The 21,691-nt window shown below is 37.3% G+C and overlaps 1 protein-coding gene across 3 annotated transcripts in view; it reads left to right on the top strand.

Annotated features, from left to right (window-relative positions):
* Positions 1-21,691, top strand: part of CYFIP1 (cytoplasmic FMR1 interacting protein 1) — an 83,695-nt gene that overhangs the window by 38,317 nt on the left and 23,687 nt on the right. For 2 of the 3 annotated variants that reach the window (XM_083854627.1, XM_083854629.1), the window contains exons 13-23: positions 1,184-1,309; positions 1,612-1,778; positions 3,603-3,750; positions 5,614-5,767; positions 6,989-7,145; positions 7,454-7,550; positions 7,938-8,014; positions 8,111-8,219; positions 8,791-8,910; positions 10,819-11,018; positions 17,763-17,850. In XM_083854627.1, coding sequence (XP_083710753.1) covers positions 1,184-1,309; positions 1,612-1,778; positions 3,603-3,750; positions 5,614-5,767; positions 6,989-7,145; positions 7,454-7,550; positions 7,938-8,014; positions 8,111-8,219; positions 8,791-8,910; positions 10,819-11,018; positions 17,763-17,850 — 1,443 coding nt within the window. Of the gene's footprint in view, positions 1-1,183; positions 1,310-1,611; positions 1,779-3,602; positions 3,751-5,159; positions 5,308-5,613; positions 5,768-6,988; positions 7,146-7,453; positions 7,551-7,937; positions 8,015-8,110; positions 8,220-8,790; positions 8,911-10,818; positions 11,019-17,762; positions 17,851-21,691 lie in introns of all 3 variants that reach the window. The other variant, XM_083854628.1, reaches the window with a different exon arrangement.

Raw genomic sequence — 21,691 nt, 5'->3', positions numbered from 1 at the left:
TTGTATAGATTCCCATAAATACTTCTCATCTAAGTTCAAGTTTGTATTCATCTTCTTCCTGTTCCGCTGAGAATTTATTTTCATACAGAGTGTCCTAATTATTTACATGAACATAGTTACATGCATCATGTTCAGATAAAAACTTGCAGCCTATGTTTGCTGTGCATCTTAATGCACAGTCAGTTTAATGCCCCCAAAGAACTTCATCTTTGTTTAATCATTTCCCTAGTGCCCTCCTTGTAGCACTCAGGTTGCAGAGTGTGATGCTCCCCTTTGCCATAGGTGAATTGGTGCTGTTAATCCATTATAGTAGGCAAATTTGTATTGCTCTGTAATCTAATATTTATGCTAAGGTGGTGTCAACCAGATATTACTATGTGCCTAACTCAAACTGTGAGAAAATTGTGTTTAAATGTAACTAGGATTTTTCACTTGATGTACCCTGGTGGATATTAGGCTAGCCTGACATTGCTCAGGAATATTTTGAGCTGTGTTTGCAGTGATTGAAAAGGCAGTTTTTAAGAGAAGTGCATGCTGTGCAGATCATATTGTCACAGATAATACAGCTATTTCCACACATTTCAGCCTAGTAAACTTAAAAATCACACACACAGGCCCACACACACCCCCGCCAAAAAAAACCAAACAACAAAAAAAACCCAAACAACCCAACAGAAAACCCAAACCCAAACCTGGGGTTTTGTGGTTTCAGTTTTCCGGTTGTGTTTTGAAATCTAAATATGAATATTTCATCAAGAAGAAAACTCCTCTTTTTGTATGTGGGTCTGATAGATTTTTTTTTCTTATGTTCTGAAGTCTTTCTGTGTCTCTCATACTTGAAGCAGAGAAGAAACTTTTGCGTGTTAACATTTGCACAGGAAAAAACACTCTTAAGTGCAATACCTGAGTTTGAGTTGCATTTCTTGGGAATAATACAGAATTGCTGATTTTCAGCAAAAGATTTTAAGAAAAATATTGTTTAGCATTTCCAGCACATAGTTTCAGAATTTACACAAGGTTTGAACATAGTACCAAACTCTATTCTTCAAATATTCATGAAAACACTGCGGTATTTCTCAAAGCATGTTATTTGTGTCCAGCTGTGTTTTGTGTTTCTCAGGCATTTTTGTTTCTTTTTGTACCCCGATCTTTTTTTCTCCCTCTTCTACCTTGTGAACTGCAGTACTCATGGAAGCTGGTTCACCCAACTGACAAATACTCCAATAAAGATTGTCCTGACAATGCAGAAGAGTATGAAAGAGCAACAAGATACAATTACACTAGTGAGGAGAAGTTTGCTTTGGTTGAGGTAAGAGAAACGTTTTTCTATAGGGATTTTCCAAAGATTAATTCTATATAAAAGAGAACATTCTCTAAAAGCATTTTGCATACCCGATGCAAAAAGACAGCCTGCCCTGTGCTGACTCTGAAACAGTGTGTTCTTCCATTCAGCATATAGGAGGAGCACAGCAATCTATCCTTTATCATTTGTAACTTGTTAATTCCTCTTTTCTCATTTTTTGTATTTAAAAATGCACTGTTTGTACAAATATACAAACAAAATAAGAGAAATACATTTGTCTGATTTTTTTTTTTTTTTTTTTTTTGCAGGTGATTGCTATGATCAAAGGTCTTCAGGTGCTGATGGGACGAATGGAAAGTGTTTTCAATCATGCCATTCGTCATACAATCTATGCAGCTCTTCAGGACTTTGCCCAGGTCACACTTAGGGAGCCATTAAGACAAGCCATTAAAAAGAAGAAAAATGTCATTCAGAGGTAGCATTACTGTTTTCATCTTTTTCTGTATTCTTTCCTTCAGACCTTAGCAAATTAGTTGCAGAGTTGCACAGATTTTAAATTCTACCTCTCTAAGTCTGTGTTCTCAATCTGTCTGGCATTCATGGTTAACTTGGTTGGATACGAGTTGGAAGTTGAAGAAGTCTGAAGTTAAAAATTAATGGCTGCCAGCATGGCTGCAGCAGGAGTCCAAGATGTTATGAGCCTCTTAGGACTACTTTAGGAAGTTTTGTGTTCCCTGGTTTTTTTTGTGTTTGTTTTTTTTTTGGTTTTTTTTTTTTTTTTTTTTTTTTTTTTTTTTTTTTTTATTTTAAGAAAATACAAATACATTAATACTGAAATGAAGATTAGTGTTTGTATTTTGAAGGAAGATTTCACTGTCCGCTTTATGTTTCCAGTGTTTCCTTTCCTTGTGTCTCATGTTTATCTCACTCTCTCTTCTCTCTGCCTCTCTTAGCATTCTATCTTAATTCTCAGCTTCTGGTACTTTTGGCTTATTAGCCTTACACTTCTCTTCCAGTGCTCCATCTGCCCACACTGATTGGTGACGTTTCCTGACCTTATCTTTTTTTGTCACTAATTGTTTGCTTTTAATCTTGACTTGTTTATTATTTATTTACTCCCACATTTCATTGCAAAGCTCTTAGAGGTGAAAGTCCTTAGCTAATTAGGCTCTTGCTAAGTGCTCTGGCTACCACTCAAAATATCATCATAAGCTAAAAATAAATTGCTCCACATTATCAGATTTACAGGGAGAATATTTTTGTTGCAAGACTTTAATGAAATAGAAAATATTACTTTCATACCTGCTCAGATTTGGGATGAGACATTTTATTGATCATTCAGCATGCCACAGAATATGTCTGACTGTGTTCCTGGCAAGTATCTGAGTTCCAGTTCAGTATTTGGAGCTAAAAGTATAAAGCTATTTGTATGAATTTCAGCTGAATTCTGGAATCTGAATTTCTTCTGGAAACAAGAATTCTGCTTTTTTTCATTTCAAGCCACCATTGTCTCTCTTTAATTTGGTTAATAATCTGCTTCGCTTTGATTGAATATTAATTGAATTCATAGCGAATGTGTATCCATATTAGTATGAATTTGATTTGATTGATCCAGCTCTGGGGTCCTCAACACAAGAACGATGTGGACCTGTTGGAAAGCGTCCAGAGGTCATGAAGACGATCAGGGGCTAGAACACTTCTGATATGAAGACAGATTGGGAGAGCTGGGGTAGTTCAGCCTGGAGAAGAGAAGGCTCTGGGAGGTCTTATCACAGCTTTCCAGTACTTTAGAGAGGCTTATGACAGAGAGGGAGAAAGACTTTTTATACGCAGGCAGATAATGACTGGACAAGGGGCAACAGTTTTGCTGAAAGAGGAAGGCAGGTTTAGATTAAGCATTAGGAAGAAATCCTTTGTTTGGAGGGTAATGAAGCACTGTAACAGTTTGCCAAGAGAAGCTGTGGATGCTCCATCCCTGGAAATGTTCAATGCCCTGAGCAACCTGATGTAGTGAAAGGCGTCCCTGCCCTTTGCAAGGGGAAAGTTGGAACTAGATGGTCTTTAAGGGCTCTAGACTACCTTTTCTGATAAACAGCATGGAGTGGTTATTTTGTGGATTTGTCATTCCACAAGACATTGGTGAAATTCTTTGCTCTTGGTTGGAATTACCTGGAGCTCCTGAATGCTGTTGCAAAATTTCTGTGCTTCTGGAAGAATGCTTAAATGCTTAAAAAAAGTAAAGTGTTCTATCAAGGCACTTGGATGCGCTGCAGTCTGAAGTAGTGGAAATTGTGTTCAGTGTTTTGCAGGCCATAAGGAAGACAGTGTGTGACTGGGAAGCAGGTCACGAGCCATTCAATGACCCAGCTCTAAGGGGAGAAAAGGACCCTAAAAGTGGTTTTGACATCAAAGTCCCAAGACGTGCAGTTGGACCCTCCAGCACTCAGGTATTTTCCTGTCGGGTGGTTGTGATATCTGTCAACAATTATTGCATGAGGTGTTTCTTTTCTGTCCTAAACTATTTTAAAATTGCAGGTTTTATTGTGGTCTTTTTTTAGTGCTAAAAATCTACTCTGATATATATTTGCAAAATTATAAGCACTTAAACAAGATCCTCTGCCTGGATTGCTGTAATTTTCTACTCTGATACATAATTTTTCCAAGTGTTTAATCTCTTTAATTTGATTTTCTGGGAACAAATATTTTCTCATTGAGCTCCTAATATTTTTTTAAATAATATTTTTGAACTATTTGAATTATTTCTTGACTGACTTCTATCTCTGGTATGGCTGTTGAAATTTTTTTTATTAAATCACTCTATTCAGTAGATGTATAGTAGTTTTAAAATACATTTAAAATATAAATGAATGTCTGTTAAAATATGGGAAAGTATATGACTTCTGACAAAATCCCTTGCAGTATTCAGTAATGAATGATAAAGCTGATCCCTAGAATTTAATTTGTCTGCTGCTGCCACTAAAATGAGATATTTCAAATGTGTTCTGTGGTAGTGATCAAAATCCCATACATAGATGCTCATTCTTGTTACCTCCATATAGTTCTCTTTTTATTTAATTTGTGGATTTGTTTGGAGAGTGTATGGTCTGATATTCATAGCTCATCTGAGAAAATGAGGTACTGAGCACTTGGGGTGAAAAATTGAAGGCAACTGTGATTTGTGAAGACAATCTTTTAATACCTAAAATCTGTGGGAAAGAGAGCACGTATGGTTAATAATTTTGGGTAATAAAACGTTGCTTAATTTGTGATAAGATTGGTTTAATGAAGATTTTGTTTTGATAATTGCAGAAAAATAGTTTTGGTTTCTAATTTCCTGGGGTGAAAGAAAAGGTTAAATATCACCACTAGTTTGCTTCTCCTGTGCTTTAAGTGCTTTGCTTCACCTTTGCAACAGGATGTATAAAGCATGTGGTTCTATCTGCTTTTTCTGCTCTTGGGCTGGCACACTTGTCGTCTGGGTGACAGGAAGGCAAGAGATCAAATATATCCATTTTAGATAGGTTTTCCTCAGTTTCATGCAGTTCTAAAATGGCTGTGTATGAATGGGTAATTGGTGCTACCTGGAAATCTTTTCTAAATCATTTGATAAGCTAATGGCTCTCTGAGCATCACCTGAAATGAATAGGAACTTTCTCTTTGCTTGAGGGAGCCCCAGATTGCAGTGATTATTCTGAACAGCCTTTCTGTATGACCTCCTTTGCATGCTTACTGTGCTGCTTTTCATTTTTAACAAACTAACACGTTTTCTCTGCTTCTCTTTCCCGTTCCTTATTTACCCATGTGTTTTTATTAACGGATTCTCTTCCCCTGCCTGCCCCTGTCTGTTGGTTTTTAGCTCTTCATGGTTCGCACTATGACAGAGTCCTTAAACTCTGCTGAGCTGTTGAAGCAGCTCAAGTCTCTGGGATTGGAAAAGCTATTGCATGTGACACACAAGTTTCTGAGGCAGTCCTACATCTATCCGCCTCTTTTAAACTTTGGTGGTAAGACATTACTTATTCCTTTTACTTTTTGTGGTGATGTGAACTGTTCCACTGCAAATGGTCTGCTGCTGAGTGTCAGTGGAGGTCCCTTTGGCATGGATAGGCATTTGTGCTGGTGTGTAGGCCTAGTGTTGCATCTGTTCCTCTTGCCTCAAAGGCTTTTATCCACACAGTGCCAGTTTTCAGTTTGAAGTGGAGCAGTCGCTTACTGATAGTAATTCTCAGTGTTGCTCAACTAATGTACCATGTGTATTTTCCTTTTTTCCCCTCCCCTTTCCACCATAATTGTTTCCTTTAATGATACAGCTTTACATGGTGAGAACTATGTTAGAGTCCCTCATTGCTGACAAAAGTGGTTCCAAGAAAACCTTGAGAAGTAGCCTTGAGGGGCCCACCATATTGGACATAGAAAAATTCCATCGCGAGTCTTTCTTCTACACTCATTTGATAAATTTCAGTGGTAAGATATGTAGATGATCAGTGTCCAGCTTAGCATGTCCTAACACCTCTAACACGACCTGGAAAATGTTTCCGATTGCCTAAGTCAACTTAACCTTTGGTTTATTTATAAAAAGCCTTGGTCTGTCCAAACTTTTTCTGAGATGGTACTTAGTATTGTGGTGGGATTTTTATTTTGACTTGTTATACGTTTGTTTCCAATGCGTCAAATTTCATATTGTTACCTCCCTTTTCTATTTCCTTCATGTATGTACTTATATAAACTATAAGCCTATACACATTGAAATTTTTTAAAGAAAGTAGTTTTTGTGTTTTGGAAGATTTTTTGTTTTGTTTTGTTTTAAGTACAGAGGAAACAAATTCTCTGTTGTGGTAAATTTGATGTCATTTCACTACTCTTACTATTCAGTTAATTGTAATCGGAAACATGCTGTCCTAAAGAATTCACCTACTGACATTGAGTGTACCTAGTCCTTGTCATCACCATGCTGTGTTGTCTTTCATTTTTGTTTTGCTGCTGGTCTCCTTTGCCCTTGAAGAAGGGGGAGCCTGTCAATATCAGTCATAGTGCTACTGGGGAACAGCGCTGCAAAAGGTCTTCAGAAGTTCTTAGTGTAAAAACTTCATTCCTGTTTTAGTTCACAAGCCTTCAGGAAAAGAGGGATTGTACCAAGTGTTTTCTGGAGAGGTGGGAAGCACTCCTCTGGGCGCTTGACAGCATCCTTAAATTGTTGTTTTAATCCCTACTTCATGTGTCTGTCTGTCATTTCCTGCCCATCTAATCAACAGGAACATGTGGAGCAATTCAGTCCTCCATAGGGAGGGATGGTACTGGTAGTTCCAGTGCAATTTTGCCTCCTTCACTTGCTGCTTCCCAAATTCAGTGTATGGCTTTCTCAGCTCCCAACTGAGAAATTAAACTAGAAGTCCCTTTTTACTGGTATACACAGTTTTTATATTTAACTGATAGTCTTGTCCACTTCCATTCTTTTTTTTTTTTTTATAAGAAGGCACCACTTAAGGGGCCAGTGAGGAATTCAAAACTCTTATGAAAAGTCATGGGCTTTACATTTTGAATTTGCTTTAGAGTATTTGGCCTATGTACAGCTCTAGTGACTTGCACTTGCTTTTTTTGTCTTGCATTGCATCATCAGAATCACAGTTGTATTGTACCTGATGTATTTCCATAAGAAGTGTAATTCTCCCTTATTTATTCTGAAAGAAACCCTGCAGCAATGCTGTGATCTGTCCCAGCTGTGGTTCAGGGAATTTTTCTTAGAGCTGACCATGGGCAGAAGAATCCAGTTTCCCATTGAGATGTCCATGCCTTGGATTTTGACGGATCATATTTTGGAGACAAAAGAGGCATCAATGATGGAGTAAGACCCACTTGTGCTCTTCCACTGACTGATTATTCTTAATGATTGCCATTCCTTATTATAATGTTACTGATTTAATTGGTTTTAACAAGTAGTCATTGAGAAGGTATTTCTTGAACCAACTAATATTTTCTTATAGGAAAAATTGTGATCTTTTTTATATAAACTAAAAAAGAAAAAGATCTTCTTTCTGTGAACCGTTCGTTGATTACAATATTGACTGGCTTACATAATCTTGACTACACCATCCTAAAGAGTCATGACTTATATACACATGTAACTCTGGTGTTTTGTTCTTTTTCTTCCAGGTATGTTCTGTATTCTTTGGACCTTTATAATGACAGTGCTCATTATGCACTTACCAAATTTAAGAAACAGTTCCTCTATGATGAAATTGAGGCAGAGGTAAAGTAACCTTACCTACTGAACAGAAATATTCTGTACCTGAATGTGAAAATCATGCTAAAAGGTGAGGCCGTTGAAAAAGATTCAGAACTGCTGGAGATAACAGGAAAAACTGAGAAGACTGACCAGAAGATAAGTAACTGGTTGGGTGATATGTTGTGAGGAAATCTGTGCAAAAATGCCTCACATTAATGCTGAAAATTGTAGACCTGTGCAAATATCAATAATAATAATAATAATAATGAAAATTGAATGACATCTTCTCTTGTACTGGAAAATTTAGATCTATTAACTTTCTTGACTATGTTTGATAAACAGTAAAAGGTCTTAGATAGGCTCTTTTTTAATTTTAAATATCTCTAAGCATATGATATTTTTCTCCCCAAGGTAAACCTGTGTTTTGACCAATTTGTCTACAAGCTGGCAGACCAAATATTTGCATACTACAAGGCAATGGCTGGCAGGTAGCTATTTCTTGCACCATGAGAACTTTCCTTCACACTTTTCTGCTCTGCTTTGCTGTTTAGTATACCTTAAGCATTTTCTTCCTTTCTTCATAGCCTGCTTCTGGACAAACGGCTGCGTTCAGAGTGCAAGAACCAGGGGGCAACCATTCAGCTGCTGCAGTCCAACCGCTACGAGACATTGCTAAAACAGAGACATGTTCAAGTGAGTTAACTCCCACCATGTTGTATTTGAGTTGCTTGGCGACTTTCCAGCCGTGTTGATTTATGCAGGTAGACAAAACACACTTTGTGCTTCATGTTCTGTCATCTCAGTAGCGTAACTGAATATTTGAGATCTGCTTTTTTGTCACATGAAAGTGTAAATTAGGAGAAAAACCTTAAAAGATCTTGTCTTAATGCAAACGTCTGTTGCAGTTAAGAAAACAGGAGCCAAATAGGAATACCATGGGTGGTAGTGTTGTCTTCCTAGTAATGTCTTTCACCAGTGTTCAATATGTTGTTGGCACAATGTCATGGAAGCATAAAATGCTGATATAAGTACTTAAATGTAGATGTAATGTGTACTTTTACTTCTTTTTGTGAGAATTGGGATGCAAATTGTACCCCATTTGCTCATGAATTTATAAATTTTGTCCATTTGATTTGTTTCAGTGTGTTTGGGCTGCAAGTTCAGAAAGCAAGAGTCTGTTAATCTGTGGAATCTCATAGTCCTTGTACAGCTTGTCTTGTAACCTGACTGTCAGTTCAAAACCTCATAGCATGTTTTCCTTTAGCTCCTTGGCAGGTCCATAGACCTGAACCGACTGATCACTCAGCGCATTTCAGCTGCCATGTACAGGTCCATGGAACTGGCCATCGGCCGGTTTGAAAGCGAGGATTTGACTTCTATTGTGGTGAGTGTTGTGTTGCCGTTTTGCCACATCACTGACAAAGCAGTTGAGGTGAAACGACCTCAGACCTACTGCAGCTGCAGTAAAATGTAGAGAAGGCATGTACTTGGAGCCATGAAAAAACAAGGAAAGCAATCATGTTGTGATTTAAACTTTTGTAAGCGCCCACTTTTGCCCATACTTAAAGATAAATTGCAGATCAAAATCACCAGCTTTGTGCTCAGTAGAATCAAAATTCATTTATTTACCCAGCCAGCTTGGTTTTGTAGCGTGACAAAAATATTTTTTTGTGGAGGAATGAGATCTGACTTGTGCCTATGGAAGAAGAGCATCTGTGCAGTATTGAGGTGTCCTTTTGAGTTAGTTTCCTGATTAAAATGCTAAAAACTAAATTTTATTTCAAGACAGCATGAATTTGACAAGTAAACATGCAGTCAGCAAGAAAAATATCAGGCACATTCAGTTCTGCTAGAATGAAAAATAAATTAAAAGTTGTGCAAAAGAGTTTACTGTTGTTCTTTCTGTAATTAGATTTTTGCCAGTGACATTTTGTCATGCAGTTAATTAGCTTGGTTTAATTTAGTTCTTTACTGAAGAGAAACCAGATACTGAGGCCATAGAGCCTCTTGACTTCGGAATTCTTGGTTTTAAAACTTTGAATTATTGAAATGTAGTTTTTCTTTTTACGTGCAGTACACTTTTAGTGACTGAGTGAACAGAAACCATCAGTGATGTGTTCCTTAGGTCACAGGTTCTCATTCTTTGAGTAAGAAAGTGACAGAACTAAGAGTTGTCCCTTTACTATGCTTATCTATTTTTTTGTTGTTACTGTTTTGTTTTGTTTAGGTTTTTTGCTATGTTTTTTGTTTTATGCAAAATATTTTCTGTTGAAAACTCAGCAAGAAGATTAAGTAAGTCTGTAAGACTGTTACGATTAGTCTGTAATTTCTGCTCTTTTTCAAGCTAAATAAATTAAATTAAGGTATTTACAAGACTGAGCTATGTTTTCCCCCTCAAACTGGATTTAATTCTGTAATAATAATAATAGTGTGGGGTTTTTTTTCCTTGAACTAACTTGCTCACAGCTTAAAAACTCCTTTGAAATATGGAGCACCTAAATTAGAGAGTTGTCTATGGGAAGATAATAGTAGTTTGATACACAGCTAGAAAAAGCACTGGCTATTTCTTCAGTAGGCCATTGTACAATAATCTAAAAGCAGTGCTTGGATTTTCTGGAAGTAAAGGTTATGTTCTTTGTGTTTGGTGTTTTCAGTGTCTGATGTCAGTTAATGGAATTATTTTAGATACTAGGAATTTCTCGTCAAGAGGAGAAACATTATGAAATGCAGTACTCATATATAGCCATGTAGCCTGCAGCTAGTGATTTTGTGTATACCTTCACAACATTTGTAAATGTCTGATCTGTTATTTCATTGCATCTTTGTACATCCTTCACTGGAGTAGACCACGAGAAGGATTTGTGGTAAATGTGGTGTCATTCCTAACATCACCAGTACAATAGTTAGTTCACCAGTTACTCTAATGAGCAGAAATGACTTTGTGATTGCTTGTAAAATAGGAAATGCAGAAAGGTGCTTTTGGCCCATGTCTGACTCCATTTAAATGCTGGAGTTTTAAGTTTTGCTCAGTGGAGGAAGTGTTGGTGCAGATCTGTGTTTGAGACCCATCTGCATCTGAATACCCTTAAAATCTCAGAAGGTTTAAGAAACAATCCCAAGAGCAGTGATTCTTTCCAGCCCTTATTGTTAAAGTAAGAGACTGGGAGTGAGGCAATTGTTCATTTTGACTTCTTTCTAGTCTTCTCTTTCCTCAAGGTTATTTATGTACTTTGCTTCGTTTCTCCACTTTATTAAATGCATCATTCTCTTTCTTTCTCCTTGTTTTTTGTAGGAGCTGGATGGCTTGATAGAGGTAAACAAAATGACTCACAAGCTTCTGAGTAGATATATGACCTTGGACAGCTTTGATGCCATGTTCAGAGAAGCCAACCATAATGTTTCAGCCCCTTACGGCAGAATCACTCTTCATGTCTTTTGGGAACTCAATTATGATTTCCTTCCAAACTACTGCTACAATGGATCTACTAACAGGTTAGCAAGGCAGCTTTTTTATTTGCAGCTTTTTGTTTATTCTACTATCTGCAACTTCTTTCCTAGCAAGTGCTGACAAGTTCATCTCCATTCATTTAGTGTTTTCCCCTTCTAAGGCTTTATTTGAAATGAAGCAGCATGAGTCATTCTACCAAGTACTGATAAATGTATGAAAGCCTGTTATTAGTCCACAATAGAAGGCAAATGGAACCACAGCATCCAAATTCTGACATTTTGGTGACGTAGTTACGATATACTGAAAAACAGAGTGTGTCAAAACACTGCTAAGTGCATATCAGGGAGGTATTTTGAAACAGGATCCTCAAGCGTGAGATGACGGCAATACAATTATATTCCTGATTCTGTGCTAATGTAAAGAAAAAGATTGTTTCCTGGAGAAAGGAAGAGTTCAGTATTCACTTCAAACTGCAATTGCAGCCTTTAAGGAGAGTGAGTAATGGAAATAGAAAGAGGAAGGTAGGATCTAAGGTTTGAATGAGGGGGAAGCACAGTGTTCAAGATTTTGCATATCTGTGCTTCCTGCTTGTGTGCTGTTTTTAGGATTTGTGTTACTTTTAGTCTTTACTCAGGTTTTGGTTAAAGCCCCGTGAAGTGACAGTAAAGTGATACTGAATATTGAGCTGTAGGAAGAGGAGGAAGCCTATTCTCATCTCTTTCACTGTCTCCTTGGAGAGCTTTCCTTGTCTGACATGTTCTGTGATGGTTATGTTGTATTTTAGATCCAAGATTCTGTCTGCAAAGGAAAAAAAAAAAAGTGGGTTTTTTGTGGTTAGGTTTTACCCTAGGAACTTCTGTTACAGGAATCTTTTTCCACAGGAAAGTCAAATGTATTTCTGAGGTAGCTACTCTGTGGTTAATGTATCTGGAGATCAATATTGGAATATTCAGTGTGCTGTATTAAGAATCATATAAAAATCTTGATGAAATACTGCTCTTCCACCCATCAGATTTATTGAAAGACATTCAGTAGCTCCTCTTTAGTCTATGGTCATCCTGGCTACAAGGGCTAACATACTGCAGACCACAGCACTTGGGAAGTGAGTGTGAGGTGCCAAAGGACATTAGCAGGATCCTGTAGCACTGTTGCTTGTTTGTTTTGAAAATCTGTACACAAGAATTGAGTTAGGCTCAGCTTGTTGGGTAATTAATTCAGGATAATTAATTTAAGAGATGTTAAAGGGAGCCAGATCTTAGGCAGTATGTGTACCATGTGTCTGATTTCATCACAGAAGTGCTTTGGTTTCAATCAAAAGCAGCAGTGGGGAGAGAATTAATGTATGTGTTCACATGCTATACAGTGCCCTTTGATATTTTTGAGCGAGAGAACAGGAAGTTTTTAGCCTTTTTATAGTCCTTAAGCATGTTCATTGCTGTCTTGCTGTGAGCATGAACATTAAATTGATGCACTCTCTCTGTATGCAAGTGTACAGGTTATTGAGTGCAAACATGGGAGTACACAGGTGCTGTGTGAGAGCTGCTGGTTTAATGCTTGACTCATGATAGGTAATGTCATGCATGAAGGTTATGTATAAACAAGGGAAGAAAAGTAGCAATTAAAGGCTGGAAGAATGAGAAATAATCATGATGAAAAGCAGAGAGGTTACCTAGTGATGTGAGAGGCTGGAGGCAGAATTCCCAGAAAATGTGTCATACCTGTGGCCTGTCTTCTTTTAATTTGACAACTTGATATAAGGGTTCTTCTTTTGAAGTTAGTGTTCTGGTCAGATTAACTTGTTTCCAGTACCTTTTGAAGGTCTTTTCCCTAGAATGCTTGAACACGATAATTTCATATATCTGTGAAAGAGTTCAATTATTTAGAAACCCTGCAGGTTTAGTTCAAAAGGTAAAGCTCTTTATGCAGAAGTGCTGAAACACATTGCATGTTTAATTATTTGGGACTTAGGAATTTTTTTAATATCTGATAATGTACTGAGATTAAACAGTGAGGCTGCTATTAAAAGATTTAGCAATTTAATAATTGGAGTTGCCATTTGTCTGAAATTTAGTCTCATTAATGCTGGCCAGCTGCACAGACTCAGGGACAACAGTTTCTAGAGAAGGAATGGGGAGATGAGTCAGGGGACCTCGGCAGTGAAATCCAAAGGTATTTTTAATCCACCTGTTGACCATCATAAAAGAAAGAAAACAAACCCTTGGATAGTGCACAAGCATAATGAATTGCAGGTGAGGTCAAAGTTGTCTCTAGTCCAGTGTCCTGATGCTGTCAGCAGCCATAAAGGGGCTGAATATGAAAACAAGGGAGGCTTGAGGTGATATTTCTCCCAGAAAGCATGCCAGCCTCTAGCAATGATTGGATGTTTCTGTAAAATAAAAATGATGGGATGTTAGTCCATTTGTGGCCCTTTACAGGGGTATTAGTTTTTCCCCAGTTTTGTCTGTCCCTTTTATAAAGCTATGTGAGACTTTGGCATCCTCACTCCAATGAGGAGTCTGCAGTGAAGCTTGTGCTGGATCTTATTTAGATGCTCTCAAGCTATTGTCCATCAGTTCTTTTACTGAAAGTGGCCATAAACAGGTGTTTCCCACTTGTTATCTTTTCTGCGCTGCCTGGGATTGTTTTTCAAGGGCCCTCTCTCATGTTGGCCCTCAGCTGCATGTCTTTTCCAGCCAAGTCTTTCCACACCAGGAATATTTGTCACGCTTAGGCCTGCATCTGGACTTTTTTCTTGTGAAGTTAAGTTATCTAGATTCAAATGACTCAAATACAACTTCCACATTTTTGTTCTTTGTTCCTTTTCCACTGTCTGTAGTGTCCCTTTTCCTGCCTTATTTTCTTTACTGTTTCTAAGCAGGTCTTTTCCTTCCTTGACAGCTTGCTTTGTATTAAGGACTAACAGAGAAGCAAGTGCGAGACAGCCTTATATTTATTTGAATTGAAGATTTTCTGTGCTTTCTTGACACAAATGATACAAGCTTTTGGAGACAGTAGTCGAACTAGTAGCTCCATCTTCTTTAACACATTACCCAAATCTGTATTCTCTAGTATAAATAGTGTATAGCACTCTTCCAAATGCAGTATGACATGTTTCTTCCAAGGATACAGATTTGTCACAGAAGGAACAAAAAGATCAGCTTTTTATTTTTCACTTTTCCTGACTGCCTCTCCTGCTTCCTTTCACGGGCTTGCTCTCATACTGCTTTTGAGACTTCTTCACAAGAGAACAGCTGTGTCTTCTGGTGTTGCATATACTCTGACAGTCACAGTATATGCAGACAGACAGAAAAATTTTCAGCCCTTGCAGATAGTGCTGGAGCAAAGCTGAAAATTAGCAGTGAAAACCATATAGTTTCTGCTACAAAGAGCCAAATGATGCAGGGGTATAGACTCATGCAAAGTAGGGGTGACTGTAAGTCAACTACCTTTCTCCTCCTAAAAAAACCAAGCAAGCAAGCAACCAAAGTCTTTCAGCCAAAAGGAAAAGTGACAGCAATGGATTGGCAGATCTGTTACTCTCTCATGTACTATTTTCCGTGCTGTTTCCTCTGTTCTCTCCATCTTGGCATCTGTGTTTAAGAAGGGTGAGTCAGACATAGAGTTCACTGAGAGGAGGTGTTGGGCTACTGTTAGTTCTGCTAGACAGGACAAACTAATTTGAAAATGGTGAAAGCAAAAAGTGTAGCAATGAGACAGGGAGGTGCTGAGGAACACTTTCTGTAGGAGCAGGGAGGGAAGACTCTCATATCTTATTACTTCTAAGATGAAGCTGAGAAAGTTTATGAATGAGGTTTGTCTGACCTGGTGCCTGCAAGGCAGCAGGCTCATTGACCAAAGCGGTCTCTTTCAGTTATCTGCTTAAATAGATTATAGTAATTAAAATTGCAGAATCATTTAGATTAGTTTGTGAAGTGCTCACTATGAATTCCTTCCTGGTAGGTATCGTAGAAAAAACAATATTAAATTGTTTGATCCCTAAAATACTTTGGAGGCTCATGTTGTCCTCTAGCAATTCACTTGCAAAGCTTTGGTAAGCCAGAAGGCTTTTCATCTGCTTAATCTACTTTGACTGCTTACAACCTGTTCTGATTAAAATGGATAAATTGCTGTGAGATCATCAACACTGATTAAAAATGAAACTGATTATCTTGGACTATGCTGAATCCTGTATCCAGTCAGTATCCAGGGGAAAGTAAAAGTTTGCTTAGCTTTAGCTTTGATATTCCAAGAGCTTCAGTCCTTCAAAGAGATATTCTTTCTTGGAGGAGGAGCAGGAGGAAGCCAACCAGCAGAATGACAGAAAGAAAGCGCACACACACACACACACATCAAAGAAGTTTGAAGAACAGTGGATGATGCTAAACTGTAAGGTTTTCCTATAGCCCTTAGTTTTTAGGGAAGAAATTTCTAATACTTACCTGAATGATACGTTGGGATTAGTCACATACCTTCTAGGATGATGCACTCTTTAGACTGTGGAAGCCTCAATCTTAGATGTTGACTCTCTGTAACTTAACTAGTGACTGCTATCTTTTGCCCCTATTTCCTTACTCTTCTTCTTCCTCTCTTGGCCTCTTTCACCCAAGTAGAAGCAAGTGTGTTTGCTTTAAGTCTTTAAGAAAAGTTTAGGACTATTTTGCTACTACTCTGAAGCATTAGAGATGGAGAAAACCCCAAGCATGCAGAGGAACACTGGGAAACACACAAGAGTTACCTGAGCATTTTCTTGCACTGACTGGTTTGCTCTCAGACAATTGTAATTGAGATATATACACAAAATAACTTTTTGGAAAGTCTAAGAATTATAGTTACAGCTTCCAGAGTTATGGGATGCACCTACTTATATGTTCAAACACTCCTTTCCTTGTGAGCATTTTAATTTAGTGGTAACAAATCTGTTCTTGCCAAATATGTCTGCACACTGAAACCCAGTCTTATCTCAAATGACATGGTATCTCTTACGATTTCATTTTAGAGATTCTCCTAGGGCTTGAAAATTGATGTCAGTTTAAAAAGGAATGGGATTTGGAGAGAAGAAAGGGAGAATAGAGTAATCTCTGGCACTGTCATATGTTGCAGATTACTTTGAATTCCATCACATGTTTACATTATCTCTGGTAAACTCATTAATGAAGTATTTGCAGAGTACAGATTCAAATAATCTCTCTCAAAGGAGAGTTTTCAGTTTCTATGTAAGTGAGAGAGAAGGGGAGAAACTGAGGAATTATAAATGTAAGGAGAGCTAAATAACATATATAGTATCAAAAATAATGCATATAATGTATTTTTCCTCAAAAACTCTAAATGCAAACTCTCTGGACTACAGCAAGTACAAGTATTTTTGGGAAGAGTGCTAAACTATGTATGAAGAAGTAGCTGTACCTATTTTTGAGAAGGTTAAAAATGCAGAAAGTGTTGTCCTGAAGTTATAGATTCTCACAAGAATGATTCAAAAATAAAACACAGTAGAAGTAATTATAAGCAACATGCAATTTCTATTGGTCTGGGTGAAACAATTTTTGATTAGCATGGCTAGTTTTGTTTTTAGCTAGAAGATGGATATATTAAAAATAGAATGTCTCTGTTCCGTCTAGGAAGAATTAATAATGAGTAATTAATTTTGTGTGCTGATGAAATGTAAATCTGTAAACAAAAAAAGATCAAGATATAATTGTATTGTATGGTTATAATGTATGGCAAGTTTTCTTTCGTGAAACCTTTTCCTAGATACATTTGTTTTGCTCGGGTATCACTCAGACCAGCCTGATACTGTACAACCATTTGATGTACACTTCTTAAATAGCTATTTTCCCTCTTTCCTGTGCGTATACAGCTTTGCATCATTTATCAAGAAATACTTTTTAAACACGGTAAAAAATAAATTAGCCATCCAGCATGTAAACATGCCCCAGTAATTTTCCTCTGTTTAGTGCAGTTAAGCAGAATCATAATTGTAGTAGATATTGATTAACTTCTTCCTACACTAAAACTGTGGTGCTGCCAAATGTGCATTACACAGTTAACAGGGAACATCAAGGGGAAGATTTGTGCTGCTTGTTCACAGGAGGGCTGAGAATGGTCCTTCACACTCTGATGCCCTCAGTTGTGAGTGGGATGGCTGATCCCGTCTTTGGCAGTGCTCCCTATCTTGGTAGTTCTCTTGCCATCCTCTTAACACTGTATACAAAGGTAAAGCTAAGCATGATTTGTATTGGTATATGCTCACACTGAGGTATGATCAAACTTCTGAAACATTGATTTTGCCGTGAGGATTATACTCTTCCTCACGACTTTTTTAAAGGCAGTAACAATCTAACATGTTTCTCCTGATGTGAATTTTGGGGGAAAAAGCTCCGAAACATTAAACAGAAATGTCATGTTCTTCTTTGAAGGTGTACTTCTTTCTCAAGGACTTAATTTTGCAAGCACAAGGAGTTTCCTTATGCCCTGTGAGAGGCTATTGCTACTTTGTTAGTTACTTTTCTATTTGCTGGACTGGGTTAGAGTAGAGGTGAGGAATGTTTTGGGATCCTGCACACGATGGGAAGAACAGTAATTGTTGAACTGCAGTATGATTTGTGTCTGTGCTTTTGGGCAATTCAGGCTGTGTACTTCCCCAGTTCCTACTAGGGCTGAAAGACTGCTGGTCTGGCTTTGATTGTATGTGCAGACAAAAGCAGTCTTCTACTTTTAGGGTAGGGTGCATTTGGTGCAGACCTGCTCACCTAAGTATAAAAAATGAATTCTTGTTTTTATTTTTTATATAGATTCGTTCGGACTGTGCTGCCATTTTCTCAGGAGTTTCAGCGTGATAAGCAGCCTAACGCACAGCCACAGTATCTCTATGGATCAAAGGTTGGATTTAATTCCCTTTATCTTCATGGTTTGCTAATGTTTAAAGATATCTTTTTAAATAATAAAAGCTACGGTATATGAAAGTTATTAGAAATGGACTGAAACACATTTTGTGTGTATTTTAAATTGAACATAAACTTCTTTTAAGACTTTTCTGTGAAGCTCACCATATGTTTCTGCCGAAGTGCGATTGATTAGTCTGATGGTTAGTCTTATCTGGCAAAGCTGAAATAAGCTCTTCTCTCAACCACCTTGTATTGTTCAGTTGCCTATAGTGGCAGAGCAGACTCGAAGTAAAAATTAATTACTCATCTAGTGAAGAGCTCACCCAAGAGCCCGTCTTGGGTGAGCTCTCCCTTCTTCCAGTGATGAAGACTGATGACAGAAGAAAAGAGAATAGATAGGGAAAAACTGCTTCAGATGTTATCTGACTTAAAAGGAATATAGATTCTGACCACCTTAAACTATTAGATACCAAACTACTTCAGTTTTTGGGTTTTTTTTAATGTAGTGTTTCTTTGGCATCTACAACCAAAGAGCCTCACACTTATTGTGATGAATTTTGTGTCTGGGCCATCTCATCTTCTGTATTAGCATCATGTTTCTTGCTTTGCAGTTAGGTGGGCTGGGAAGGTAAATGCAAATTTTCAATAGAAGTGTATGCGTTGTGCAGTCACATACTCTGTCCCTATGGCAATCCCCAATGCTGAGGAAAGGAGCTTGTGTGAGTGACAAGTTGGAAGAGTACTTGGCACGAGAGAGCACCTATGAGCTACCCAAGTGAGGAAAGTTAGCCTGCACTCACAGGACCGATGCTATGATCATGCCTGATCACTGCAGATTTATTTTCTTATTCTTCAAAATTATGACCTGAGTCTTGATGACAGTTAGAGACATAGTGCATTAACATATATTTACATTTTTAATATCTAGTCAGAAATATTGATCTACTTCCAACAGCAGTAAAAACCAGCAGTGCTATCTTCAGCAAATCATTTGGGACTGCATGACAAAGTGTCACTCTAAATTTTGCAAGATTTTCTTGAATATCAGGGTGGCAAACTGAAGTATGGAAAAGATAAATTAAAATATAAGAATTAAATTAGAGGATGGACAATAAAAAAGCTTAAAATTGTTTATCATTACTTAAAATTATTTAAAATATGTACTCCATTATACGTCTAATTTATGCAAGTGTACTATAAGTGTTATGGGTGGTTACTCTCAATATCTACCTCCTACTTAAACATGAACATAATTAGGCCTTGTCTTAACTCTTTTTTTCTGCACATCATACCATAGTCGTATGGTGCAATTTCAACCCAGTAATCTAGGTTTTGAGATATCTCAGGAGTTACAAATTTCAGTGTTAAAATATCTGCTGCATTTGTAAAATTTCATGCCTTTAAAATGTAAAGGAGGTGGAAAAGGATTCACATGTCCTAGTGTGGAATGTAACAGCTGACTGTCTGGTCCTGTAAATAGTATTTTATGTAATTGTTCTCCAAAAAGGAACAGTAAATTATAGGAAAGTGGAATTTTCTTACATTAGAATTATTGTGTTCCTTACTATTTTAGGAACTGACCAGATGCAGTGTAGAGCAAAAACCTGAATGAATTTCATAGAGATTGCTAACTTAATTTATTTAAGTGATGATACAGTGGGGTGAGTGATAGAAGATTAACTGGGGAACACTTTTTTTTATCAGTCAGGTTGCATAATTAAAATGAGTTCAGTAATCTTCAGATGGAGAGCTATACATTTTCAGAATTCTTGAGTATTTTTCTGTGTGAGCAGCAGCAATCAAGGGGTAGGTCTTGCTTGCATTTCTGGGGCAAATTTCATCACTAGATAGGCCTATATTAGAAAATACTCATGACTCTCTGTAGTTTTAAGTTTTAACAAGAGTATATTTTTATTCTTGAATGTACTTTGAAATTGAGGATATCTGAACAGAGTTTTTAACATTTCTACTTTGTATGGCCAGTTACAGATAGGAATTCTTACATTACAGAGGCTGCACTACTACAGGAGTAACTAAAGAAGTTTTTTGTTGGTGTCTCAAAGCATTCACATATTCCCAGATATTTCTAAATGGATCAAAGCATCTGGTCTCTATTAATGCTGATTGATACTTAGCATAGAGAGTTGTAGTAACATTCTCTTTAGCACCTGAAGTTTTCTGAGTGGTATCTTCATGTAAGTAGCAAAACAAAAACCCACAGATACTTCTTCTTGGTTGATACTTGGTTGATATGGAAGCAGAGCTGTCAGGTGGGAAAGAGCCAGCTTGCAAAAGCTGGCTAGCCTTTTAAGTGAGCTGGATTATTCTGAAAGTTTGGTTCTGCATGATCACTGAAATCCCTTGACTCAGGTAAAGTATGTGTATGATTAATGATATTAATGTTAGCAGGATGGAATTCGGCTACATGGCTGAATGCATGAAATAGTTTATTTTATATATATATATTTTTATATATATAAGAAAGTATCTTTCCTGAGGACTTGAACTAACTTTTGCATGTTAATGAAATACTTGGTTTTATAGAGATTGTGTAGACCAGAATTGAAGGGCTTTCTTTATCCTATACAACATTTTCCAAATATTGTCATGTTCTTATGTCTCTGGCACTTCATAGATGCTAACTCATTTATTTTGTGCAAAAGACATGTTTGAAAGGTACTTTTCACTGTGAATACAATGGTTTTTTATTTACTACTGGTGCACGAATTAAAATCAGTTTGCACTATGTTGCAACTTGTTATCAGTTTGATAATCACTTAGAATGTTTGCCTAGTACTCAATGACTGTTAATATTGAGTGATGAATTACCAAATCTAATACAAAATTGCCTGAATGAACCTGAATTTATCTGTAACAAAACTTTCTTGGCAAGAAACAATTATGTAGCTCTGTGAGCATGTGATAACGGGAGTTTTTCAAAACTAGAGCAGAAAACAGATGACACTCTGCATGAGTTGCTCATTTGTAGCAGGTGCGAGATGGTCCATTGCTTGTGAGATGATATAAATGTTTATCTTAGTAGTGCACAGTAAGCTCTGTGGGTGGAATGGTTTTATATTTAGAGAAGGTAAATCCCTTGGGAAGCACTTCCATGGTAGCTCTTTGCCTTCTCAGTCAGATATAGGCGTGTCTTTTGGTTATATGTGTTTGTGTACAAATAACAAAACACAGTAGGTGAATTGCCTTGAAACTGCTTTAAGATGAAACTGCTCCTTGTTTTCAGTATGGCCTGTACGTGTGTATATAATATAGATGTGTGTATATATATGTATTGGGCTGCCTTAAAACCCACATAAAGAAATAGACATGTAGAGAAGTAAACAGGCTTCCAAGAGCCCAAGATGTTGGCAGAGATTGACTGTGTGTCTCTTGGCTTCCTCCCTTTAATATTAAAATAATCCTTTTTTGATGAAAACCTAATCAGAGAAGTGTTACTGTTAATTTGATTACAAGATAATTTTAAAGCATTCAGCATTCTTTCTGTCCTCACTACCCAGGCACTCCTTTTTGGCAGTAAACCCGTTGTGTTGGCTTCATGCTCTGATGAGGGTTTTTCAGTGCCTATTTCATATAATACCATCATTTGAAACAGCAAGTGAACTGTTATTCTCACAATTTATTTGAGACTGATGTGCAAGACAAAGGAAAACGTGTCAGCTGGAGGAAATGCTCTGCAGCAGGTGGAGAACACATTATTGCTAACTTCACACAAAAAAAATGCCTTTTGAAGTGTTTTCTGGAAGTCATACTCGTCCCCGTTCAGCAGACGTTTCTGTGTGTCATGCTTATCCTACTCAAAAAAAATAAGTAAAGAA

Source organism: Zosterops lateralis, assembly GCF_965231275.1.
Source record: "Zosterops lateralis genome assembly, chromosome: 2".
Classification (NCBI taxonomy): domain Eukaryota; kingdom Metazoa; phylum Chordata; class Aves; order Passeriformes; family Zosteropidae; genus Zosterops; species Zosterops lateralis.
This window is presented reverse-complemented; position numbering and strand designations above follow the sequence as displayed.